This window comes from Arctopsyche grandis, chromosome 9 (assembly GCF_051622035.1).
Source record: "Arctopsyche grandis isolate Sample6627 chromosome 9, ASM5162203v2, whole genome shotgun sequence".
NCBI lineage: Eukaryota > Metazoa > Arthropoda > Insecta > Trichoptera > Hydropsychidae > Arctopsyche > Arctopsyche grandis.
The window spans coordinates 31,315,257-31,327,070 of NC_135363.1; the positions used below are offsets into that span (position 1 = coordinate 31,315,257).

The 11,814-nt window shown below is 33.4% G+C and overlaps 1 protein-coding gene across 1 annotated transcript; it reads right to left on the bottom strand.

The window, feature by feature from the left end:
- Positions 1 to 1,675: 1,675 nt before the first annotated feature.
- Positions 1,676 to 8,686, bottom strand: LOC143917183 (uncharacterized). Its single transcript, XM_077438612.1, has 3 exons — positions 7,226 to 8,686; positions 2,071 to 2,218; positions 1,676 to 1,956 (listed from the first exon to the last, which is right to left on the bottom strand). Exon 1 carries the CDS (start codon positions 8,347 to 8,349, stop codon positions 7,303 to 7,305), a length of 1,047 nt encoding a protein of 348 aa, XP_077294738.1. The 5' UTR covers positions 8,350 to 8,686; the 3' UTR covers positions 1,676 to 1,956; positions 2,071 to 2,218; positions 7,226 to 7,302.
- Positions 8,687 to 11,814: the final 3,128 nt, after the last annotated feature.

Below are 11,814 nucleotides of genomic sequence, written 5' to 3' on the forward strand. Positions count from 1 at the left end.
ATAAACTAAAAATGGCAAAATCTACCTACCTACTACCTAATTTTCAATAGATCTGAAACGTTCAGGTCTTTCACCAATTTGGATTCAATACTAATCATGCTCAAATTGGATAGCCTGTCTTGTAACTGTCTTGGTGGATCGCAAATAATTTATTATTATTTTCAGCTTAGAAAATGATCTTTCCCCAGATGCTACCTTTACAGGCATACTCAAATATATTATAAGAGCTGTATATATCCTCAATATATCCAATATTTAATCGCCATAGTTCTTTATCAACTCAAAATAAAATTATATCGCGCGCTCATATTACCATTATTAACCTATGCTTCACCTGTATGGAATAACGCCTCGAATACTTATCTTTCCAAGCTCCAAGTAATACAAAATAAATCCCTATAAATAATTTATAATACACCCATATATACTAACTTGAAAAAACTGCATGCCATATATGATATTCCGTTTGTTACAGACATTACTAACAAACTAACCAGTAGATTCTATGACAGAATCACTAATAACCATACTAACACACTTGTGAAGAGTCTCGGTGATTACAACAAAATGTCTATAAACTTCAGGTATAAACACAGATTACCTAAACACAATCTGCTTTCTGTCATCGACTTTAGAGAGTCTTTAATTAATATTATGTATTAGATGTATTATGAACATTTATAAGGATTGTAAATAGGTTTTTGAGCTCTTTTCCTATTATGCTGTAGATTAACATTAGAATAATATAATACTATGATTACTAACCAAATTAAATTAAATTGTAAAATAGAAAATGATCAGTAGATCAGTAGCTATTAAAATAGATATAAGATGTATTGTGAACATAATTTCGTAATAATAAAAAGCATTTAAAAATCAAAAATAAGAGCTGTTGTAACATTTGGAAACATATTGATTAGATCATTTTCGAACATATGTATGTATACTCTTAAATGGCTTTATGTAAGTAGAAATTATTTGAAGTTCTTCACACAAATCTGAAGCACTAATATCAGATTCTGTTTTTGTTATATTTGATAATTTGATCTGTAAATTTTGTACTATAATTCATTATTATAGCTTTATCAATTATTAATAATGAATTTATATTATTTAAAATTTGAAAGGGCTCATTTTGTTTCATCACAAGTTCAAACCTTTCATCTATTTTGGAAATCACTGTATCTATAATATAAGAGTGAAATAAAAATTTACTTTATAATGACGTTCAGGCAAATCAATACTCACATCCACATTTTAATACATAAACATTGCTTTTCTCTTACGTGGTCTAACTATACCAACAACTGGACATGTTTTGCACAATCTTTTGATTCAGCGATTATTTAGCTTTATCCAATTGATTTATAGCCATCATTTGCTCTACACATTTTTAGATAATCATTGACGTTTTCCAGCATTTCTAATATTGTAGGCAACAAAACGTCAGATTTTTGCATCATATGACTTACTACATTAATTCTACTTAAAATATTATACCAAAAGACTAATGAAAATATGTACATATGTATTTTTGACATATGATATGAACATATATAATTTATTTTTCGTGGAGGTTGGCGCTTTTGGGGCTTTGGCACTGGGGTGTTCTGCACCCTCAAATCACCCTTCAGAGGGGCCCTGCATATTTGAGTAATCATTTGAAAGATTTTTTAAAGTAAAAAACTGTAATTTTATTTTCATTTATGATTTGAGACATATGAAACATGAAAATTAGGAATGGATCATTAACATTATCTCATTTTTTATTAATTCAGTTAATTTTTCCCATATCTCTAGTCATCTGAAGCACTATTATTGAATAGGATAATAATTGACACATAATACTAAAGAATAATTTGTAGTCCATCGAAAAAAATTTGTTGAAAATTATTTTGGAATTTCTTCTTAGAATTTGTGTTGAAAATATTTTCAATGCCTCATACTTAGCATCTTCTGAAAAAAAAATGCACACAATATTTCTCATATTTAATATCTTCTGAAAGAAATATGCACATAATAGTATGTTTAAGTCAACTAGTTTATACTATTTCATTTATATTATTTCACCTATGGAGGTAGTTGAAAATATGTTATTCACAACAGCTAAAGTGGTATTGATTTGACTATGTAAAATCTCACAAACAGACATGTAGCCAAAAATTCGAATCAACTGATAAACTTTCAAAGTAAGCAATGAAATCGGTAAGTGTGAATTCTGAAATACATAAAATTAATAACATTAGTTTCGTATAGCTGACATATAAATTGAGTTTTAAAATTAACTTACTTGATCGATGAAAATTTGAAATATTGAAATATTGAATGCAGCCAGTAATCCAAAACATGCTGATATTGTTGAAAATGAAATATAAAATTTTTAATTTAATTGAATAAAAGGCATGCTTAAAATTTTAAGAAAATACCAAAATTTTCGCAATTATTTTGGAATTAAAAAGCATTTTTAGATTTGTATTACTTATTTTGCACACTAACCAACACTGCATAATAAGAATTTATTTGGTCGATAATATCGGCAAGTTGATTAAAAACCAATAAATAATTTATTATTTCCTTTTCGTTTTGACCACCGGCGTATGTATTTTTTTGATTAATTTCAACTGGAGGACTGTGATTATTGAGTTTGAATTTGTTATTCATCATCGTTAAATTCCGATTCAATAAATTAAGAAGTTTTGTTACCAAATGGACTTCTATTATGAAGTGCAGGATCTCTAAATCTGTCGTAAGCATAAGAACATTTGATATCATTGAGCTAAAAGTCTGCCTTTTTCGAAAACGCAGTGTAATACAAAGTAGTGTGTTGAGAAATACAACGAAATTAAATAAAATCAAACACTTTTTGTAATGATAAAAACTGCGATGGTTATCGGCATCCAAATTTCTTAAGAACTTAAGAACTAAGAACTTAAGAAAATTTTAAGAACATATTTTTATATGATCCACCAAAACCAAAAACACTAGTGCAAACAATATGTAAGACAACCGAAGACATGTTTTCAATGTATTGGGAAGATATTCATATAATTTTTCACCGTGGTTGATTATAAATAATCCCACCATTAGGCTTGTAAATACCACTTTAATTGAGACAAACATTTTGTAGATAATTCCAATTTCTATAATACGATTATTCTTCAACGAAAGCTTTCTCAATCCAAACGGCCAATTCGTGAAAGTATACCATTTCAATAACAGTATAGTAATCTTATTTTTCTGGTAACCAAGATTCGTCACATAGCGGTGTCGCGGTGATCTTAGCATCTAAATTAACCAGTGCACTAATTGGCTACAACCCCATAAGTGACAGACTTATACACTTAAAACTCAACACGCATCCGTATAAACTAAACATCCTTCAAATATATGCTCCTACTGCAGATGCCGAAGATATTAAAATAAATGCGTTCTATGCTTCATTACTCGATACATTGTCAAATATCTCAAACAAAGAAATGACCATCATTCTTGGTGATTTTAATGCCAAAGTCGGTAATAATAGCAACATTGATAACATAGTAGGTAAATATGGATTGGGTATTCAAAATGAGAGAGGAGAGAAACTTATAAGTTTCTGCATTGAAAATAAAATGTCCATTATGAATACTTGGTTTCAACATCATCCTAGGCGATTGTACACTTGGATATCTCCTGGGGATCGTCACCGCAACCAAATCGATTATGTATTAATAAATTCTAGATGGAAATCATCGATACATAACGTCAAAACATATCCAGGTGCAGATTGCGGATCGGACCATAACTTACTTGTTGCTAAATTTCGACTGAAATTGAAAATGATTAAAAGACATCAAAATAAAGCAATTAAACTCACCAATGATGATGTAATTAATTTTGGCAATGTAATCAGAGAAAAAGATGCAGAATTCCAAATAAATCCTAATGTAGATGTAGAAGAGTCTTGGAAAATTTTTAAAGATCTCATAATTCGGTATGCCAGAAAACATCAAACACCGCAAAATGAACATCGTAAGTCTTTTATCTCTGATTCAACTTGGGTTAAGATAAAAGAACGTAAAAGACTTAAACAAACTGGCATAACATCGACAGAATATCTTGAAAGGTATGCAATATTACATAAAGATATTCAAAGGAGTTGTAGGCGGGATAAAGCTAAATATATAAATGACATATGTGAGGAGATAGAAAAACACGCATTAAAGAATCAGGCAAGGGATATTTTTCACAAAGTAAAAATCGTCACTCAAAAATTTTCACCCAAAACTTGGACAATAGATGATCAATTTGGAAACACGCTTACAGATATTGATGTGATACTCAACCGATGGAAAGAATACTGTTCGGAATTGTACAGTGGTAGTTCGTCGACCTCAATTGTTTCCCTAATTGATGATGTCAGGGAGCCTGACATCTTGACATCTGAAGTTGTAAATGCCATAAAGAAACTGAAATGTAAAAAGTCTCCTGGCAGCGATGGTATACAAGCTGAACTTCTGAAAGAGCTTGGTGAAACTGCGATAAAGGCGCTATGTAATATGTGCAACAAGATCTGGGTAAACGGAGTATGGCCGAAAGATTGGGTCAATTCAATATTCATTCCCTTACACAAGAAAGGATCTACAAAAAAATGCGAGAATTACAGGACCTTAGCCTTAATATCGCACTCTAGTAAAGTATTGCTGTATATAATTAAAGATCGTTTGAGCAGTTACCTTGGATGGCAAATACCGAACGAACAAGCAGGGTTTGTAAAAGGCAAAGGGACGAGGGAACAAATACTGAATATACGTCAACTCATTGAAAAATGTCGGGAGTTTCAAACTCCAGCCGTTCTTTGTTTTATAGACTATAAAAAAGCTTTTGACTTTGTGAACTGGGACTATCTGTGGAAAGTTCTACTGGACATGGGAGTCCCCATGCATCTTGTAAAGATAATACATAACTTGTATAATGATAACAATGCAGTAGTTCGAATCAATTCGCTAAACTCGACAAATTTTCGAGTACAACGTGGAGTAAGGCAAGGGTGTATATTATCTCCAGACCTATTTAATATATATGGAGAGTATATAATGCGTAGAGCACTGGATGGTTGGAAGGGTGGAGTGTCCATTGGTGGAAAAAAACTATCCAATCTTCGGTATGCGGATGACACAACGCTCATAGCTAATAATCATGAAGAAATGGCCGAACTGATCCGTCGTGTTGAGACAGAGAGTAATGTGCTTGGCCTCCAGATAAACCGCCCCAAAACAAAAATTATGATAATTGACCGTCACCAACAGCTGCAAAACAACAACTCAGCTTTAAACGGTATAGATGTGGTTGATAATTTTGTCTATCTGGGGTCACTCATATCTAACAACGGCGGCAGCGAATTGGAAATACGGCGCCGGATTACATTAGCAAAATCGGCAATGTCACAACTAACGAAGATTTGGAAGAATAGAGCCATTACAACTGCTGTCAAAATCCGTCTCGTGAAGAGTCTCGTTTTTTCTGTCTGCCTTTATGGTGTCGAGACGTGGACCATGAAGGCGGCGGATAGACGGAGAATCGATGCCTTCGAGATGTGGTCCTGGAGACGGCTACTGCGCGTGCCTTGGACCGACAAACGCACGAATGTGTCTATTCTTGAAGAATTGAAAATCAAGGATAGATTGTCAACAATATGCCTGAAACGTATATTGCAGTTCTTCGGCCACATTGCACGAAGAGGTGAGGAGAGCCTGGAGCGGTTGGTTGTGGTTGGTAGCGTCGAAGGCAGAAGAGCCAGAGGCAGATCCCCCGCACGCTGGACTGACCAAGTATCTGCAGCGACGGGCGCTTCCACGGTAGCAAGTCTTCGCCTGGCCGAATTTAGAACTGAATGGAGGCAGCTGGTTGACCGCACATCATAGTCACGATCCTCAGTGATGAGGGAACCGACAGCAATAATAGTAATCTTATCATCGATAACGTCATAGAATCTACTGGTTAGTTTGTTAGTAATGTCTGTAACAAACGGAATTTTATATATGGCATGCAGTTTTTTCAGGTTAGTATATATGGGTGTATTATAAATTATTTTTAGGGATTTATTTTGTATTACTTGGAGCTTGGAAAGGTTAGTATTCGAGGCGTAATTCCATACAGGTGAAGCATAGGTTAATAATGGTAATATGAGCGCGCGATATAATTTTATTTTATTTAACGTTGATAAAGAACTATGGCGATTAAATATTGGATATATTGAGGATATACCCCGCATCGCTTTGCATTTAGCTGCCTCAATGTGAGGTGCCCATCTCATTCTTTTATCGAACGTAACTCTTAAATATCTTATTACTGACTGCCATTTCAGACTTTCTCCAGAGGGGATTTTCAGATCTGAACTTGGTTTATGCTTTCTAACACTAAAGAATATGGCGTCTGTTTTCGTTTGATTAATTTGAATTTTCCACTTGGTGAAGTGTTCAGTAATTGTTTTAATTGCAAATTCAAGATTTTTAAGAAGTGTCTGGTTTTTTGCTACTTGTGAAGCAAGCGGTATCATCTGCATATAGGGCTATATGACAGTTTTTTGGAAAAGGTATGTCATTTATATATATGGAGAACAAGAGTGGGCCAAGCAAGCTCCCCTGCGGAACGCCAGCTGCGATTATTTTTGGAGACGATAATTCATTATTTACGCTAACCACTAGCTTTCTACGAGTTGGTGAGGCATTTGGTGTCGATATTTTTGGGCAGTTCTTGACGAGGACAAGATCTAGTGTGGATGGTTGTGAATTATTTGTGGGATAGTGTGTGTATGTATCCGGATGAAGTAAGATTGTATCTGTTAGTTGAATGTATTTAAAAAGAGTTGTGCCTTGTTGGTCAGTGTTTACGCAACTCCATAACGGATGTTTGGCATTAAAGTCACAAGCTACCACTACCAAACTACCAATGTTAAATATTTTGTTAAGATCGGATGCCAATAATCGTTTTTGGGGAGGATTGTAAGCGGATGCTACTATGTGACGGGTGTTGTTAATTGTTAGTTCGATGGCGGTTAGTTCTAAATTTTTTAGTGGCGGAGTTATTGCGCCACAATGTTTAATTGAGGATTTTATAAAAATGGCAACTCCCCCTCCATGCTGTTCTCGGTCTTCGCGATAGCAGTTAAAGTTAGGTAGGTTAATACGGATATGAGGTTTTAAGAAGGTCTCGGAGATTAAAAATATGTCAACACAGTACTCACCGATCGCCGACTCTAGTTCGTCAATCTTATTCTTAAGTCCACGAGCATTCCAAGCTAGAATGTTCAGGCGCCTCCCGTTAATCAAAGACATCGAGATATTCGACAAGCATGAGTGCCAGCTCTAGTTTGTCGGTGCAACCGCTGGCCTTGGCACGAATCTCCTGGAGGATCTTCAACATCTTCGCCATAGACGCCATGGAAGTTAGGTCTGTTGTTGGTTGAATGTTGGGATTGGTTGGTTGGTGGGTTTTTTTAGGGATATTTGGGATATTTGGTGAAGGAGTTTTAATGGTCGGTAGCTTTGGGAAGTTATGATCGTTAACGACCGGGATATTTTGTGACTGCACCACTGGGAGTTTCCAAGGGTTGGCTTTGACAAGTGATGCTCGATTCTTCCTCGATTCCAGCATTTTCAGATAGCTCTGTCTTTTTGGACAGTCTTTGAAGTTAGCGGGATGAGATCCTGAACAGCCTGAGCAGACAGCAGGGGTAACTATGCCTTGATTGCATTGTGCGGTGAGGTGAGCGCCGGCACATTTGACGCACTTGGCCTGCCGATTGCAGTTTTTCGCAGCGTGTCCATATTCTTGGCATCTGAAACATTGAGTAATATTTTGAGATTTACTAGTATATTTAACGACACTGACCTTTGTGTAACAGATGTACCGGATTTCTTTTATCTTCTTTGCCGATACCGATGGCTCGAAGAACACCAAGTATAGCTCGGTGGCGTTGCTCCTAGGCTCCTTCGTCTTCATCTGTATGACTATGGTTACTGGGAATCCCTGTCTGATGATGTCATCTATAATATCGGCTTCCGGCAATTTCGGCAAGCCACGTACGACACTTTTTATTTCCTTTTCCTCCTTCCTGGAAAAGGTATGGAATTGTCGGTCCGGTGTCAATCCATCCCGAAGTTTTTTAAAGTCTTCAAGACTTTTACATTGTATCTTGACATTATTTTGACCAATGTAAGTCATTGTGAAGTCTTTTACAAACTTCTTGATCGACTCGATCATGCTGCCGTGAGTGCCAGTAGCTTTCACCGCTTCTGGGGACATCGGAAACTTCCGAGAGCCCTTCAAATTTGTTTTTTTCCTGAATTTTAAATTCAGGAGCAACATCTTTCACGTTCTTTGCCGTGTGTTTTGGAAACTGCCACTCGGTCTCCATCTGAGCGGTCTGAGAGCAGCCTGGTTGAGGAGCTTCGCTTGTAGTTGTCAGTGTCTTCTTCAGTCGTTTTTTCAGGTTGGATCCTCGCATGGTACCAACATGTGTTCTTTTAGTGTTCGTTTTGTGGGAGGTGTTTGTTGTGTATGTTAAAAGGTGTGGGTTTTTTGAGGATTAGCGTATCGCTGTATTATGAGCGCTCGCACAGAAAGTACGTCTTCGGTACGTCCGTTCGCACGGAGCGATGAGAGACGAGTGAAGTGAGAGACGACAAAATAAAGTGTTCAAACCGTATGATGTATGTACATTTATTATTTTAATTAATTAACCATCGGTGTCTAAAAACGTTTTCATTATGTTAAAGCGTATATTTATTATTTTAATCCATTAACGATACCTTATTCATTAGGTTAATAGACTAAAATAAATATTATATATGTATGTATATAAAGACGTTAATCTGTGTGTACGTGTGTGTGTGTGTGTCCTAACGCTAGCCGAACATAATGAATGAGTCGATAAAAAGCCTAAATTTTGTAGAAATTCTCATTCGTAGTCGAATCGGCGAACCCTCACGCGAACACAAATATTCTCTTATAGGTATACCTGAGTTCAGAGACTTAGTCGTGAAAACATCGTCGAATATTCAAATTGTCCTTTTTTTTAAATATTTATTTAATTTTTTTGTTCTCGCAATATAAAAATATATACGTATTTATAATAATTTTACTGGAAAATTTATGTAATATAAAATAATTATTACACATATATGTATTTAAAGTATATTTTTTGTAATATTTGAACTTTTAATGTATTTGCCAATGTTTGAATAATATACTGTATGCAGTTTCTCAAAATATTTTTTTACTTTTCTGTAGATATTTAAATAAACGCTTCTTAAATTTGTTATCAAACTGTGAGCAAGTTTTAGTTCAGTCTCGTGTACTGAATATTATCTGGACGGCCCTAATCTCACGATAAATTCAACTATAAACAGTTTTTGGAGCGAGGGATGAAATTCCTAGCCAAAAAGTTTCATTTCTAAATATTTTTTATAACTTTCTCCTGCCTGAGCAATGTTGGAATTTGACTAGAACTTATGTAAGTTGGAGAACCCATGATATTGTAAACAATAATTGCATTGCCTTTTGCGAGTGAAGCTAAGAAAATGGGATAATTTGAGTAATCATCTAAAAGATTTTGAAAAGCTCAACAATTGCAATGTTATTTTCATTTGCTTACAGTCAAATGAAACATCAAAATTAGTAATCGAATAGTTTTATTGATCATTAACAATATCTCATTTTTTTTAATCAATTAATTTTCCCCACATCTCTAGTCATCTGAAGCACTATTAATGAATAAGATAATAATAGACAAATAATACTAAAGAATAATTTGTAGTCCATAGAAAAAATTTTGTTGAAAGTTATCATGGAATTTCTTCGAAGAATTTGCGTTGAAAACATTTTCAAAGCCTCATATTTAATATCTTCTGGAAAAAAATGCACAAATATTATGTTTAATTCAACTAGTTTTATTATTTCGTTTATACTATTTCACCTATGGAGATAGTTGAAAATAGACAATTCACTACAGATAAAGTGGTATCGATTCGACTGTGTAAAATCTCACAAACAGATATATAGCTAAAAATTCGAATCAACTGATAACCTGTCCAAGATATCAATAAAATCGGTACATCAGAATTCTGAAACACATAAAATTAATAATATTAGATTTGTATGGCTGATATTTAAATTGATTTTTTTAATTGCCATACATGATCGATGTAGTATATTGAAACATTGAATGCAGCCAGGAATCCAAAAAATGCTGATATCGTTGAAAATGAAATCTAAAATTTTAAATTCAATTGAATAAAAGGCATTCTAAAAAAATTTCGCAATTATTTTGGAAATAAAAAGCATTTTCAGATGTGTTTTACTTATTTTGTACACTAACCAAAACTGCATAACAAGAATTTATTTCGTCGATAATATCGGCAAGTTGATTAAAAAGCAACAAATATTTTATTATTTTCTTTTCGCTTTGGCCACCAGCGTATATATTTTTTTGATTAATTACCACTGGTCGACCATAATTTTTGAGTTTGAATTTGATATTCATAATCATCAAATTCTGATTCACTAATTTAAGAAGTTTGGTTACCAAATGGACTTCTATCATGAAGTGCAGGATCTCTAAATCTGTAGTAAATATAACAATATTTGAAAATATTGAGTTTAAAGTTTGCCATTGGTGAAAGCGAAGTGTTATATAGAATAGTGTGTTGAGAAATAGAACGAAATGAACGAAAATCAACCATTTTTTGTAATGATAAAAACTGAAATGGTTATCAGCGTCCAAATTTCTGATGATCATGGAAAATTTTAAGAACATCTTTTTATATGACCCACCAAAACCAAACACGCTATTGAAGACAACCGAAATATAAGAAAATATTGAAGTTATGTAAGATAACCACAGGCATATTTTCAAAGGATTGGGAAGATTTTTAAATGATTTTTCATGATGATTGATTATAAATAGTCCCACCATTATGCTTGTAAATACAACTTTGACTGTGACAAAAATTTTGTAGATAATTCCAATTTCTGAAATACGATTATTCTTTAAAGAAAGCTTTCTCAACCCCAACGGCCAATTCGTGAAGGAATACCATGTCAATAATAATTTAGTAATTTTATCATCAATAACGTCGTTAGAGCACATTGTAAAAAAATATCGTTCTGTTAATATCGATGGTATAAAGGCAGGTGGACAATAGAAATTGTTCAAACTTTATGATGTACATTTATTATTTTAATTCATTAACGACCGGTGTCTAACAACGTTTACATTTAATTAGTTGATTAAAATAAATAATTACTATTTATTTGAATTATTTATAAACTTTCTTTGCTGCTTTTTTCAACAAAAATCTAATGCTCTACTTTATATCAAAAATAATAAATGTTTATGACAAAATCAATTGTTTTTTTATTCAAACTTTCTTTGAGTTTTCCCCAATTGTTTAATACTTATTAATCATAGTTCGACCAGATTTATGTAGACTACATATTGCACAAATCAAATTCGATAATTAAACATACATACGCATTCACACATACCGGTTATGAAAGCATTTTCGATACAAATTACATAATTATGTAGATAACACAAGACAAAAGTTATACTTCCGGTTGTCAGATTTTGTTCGGAATTTTTCAATTACTTAAAATCACTATAATTATTATACACATTAAATATCAAGATAATAAAAATAATTTAAAAGGTCAAAATAAATAATAATTGTTTTAAAAAAAAAATACTACTTCTGGCTTACGAATTCTGACCAAAACCTTATCAGCTCTAAGTTAGTACATAAAAAATATGAATATAAATTTTCAGCTGGA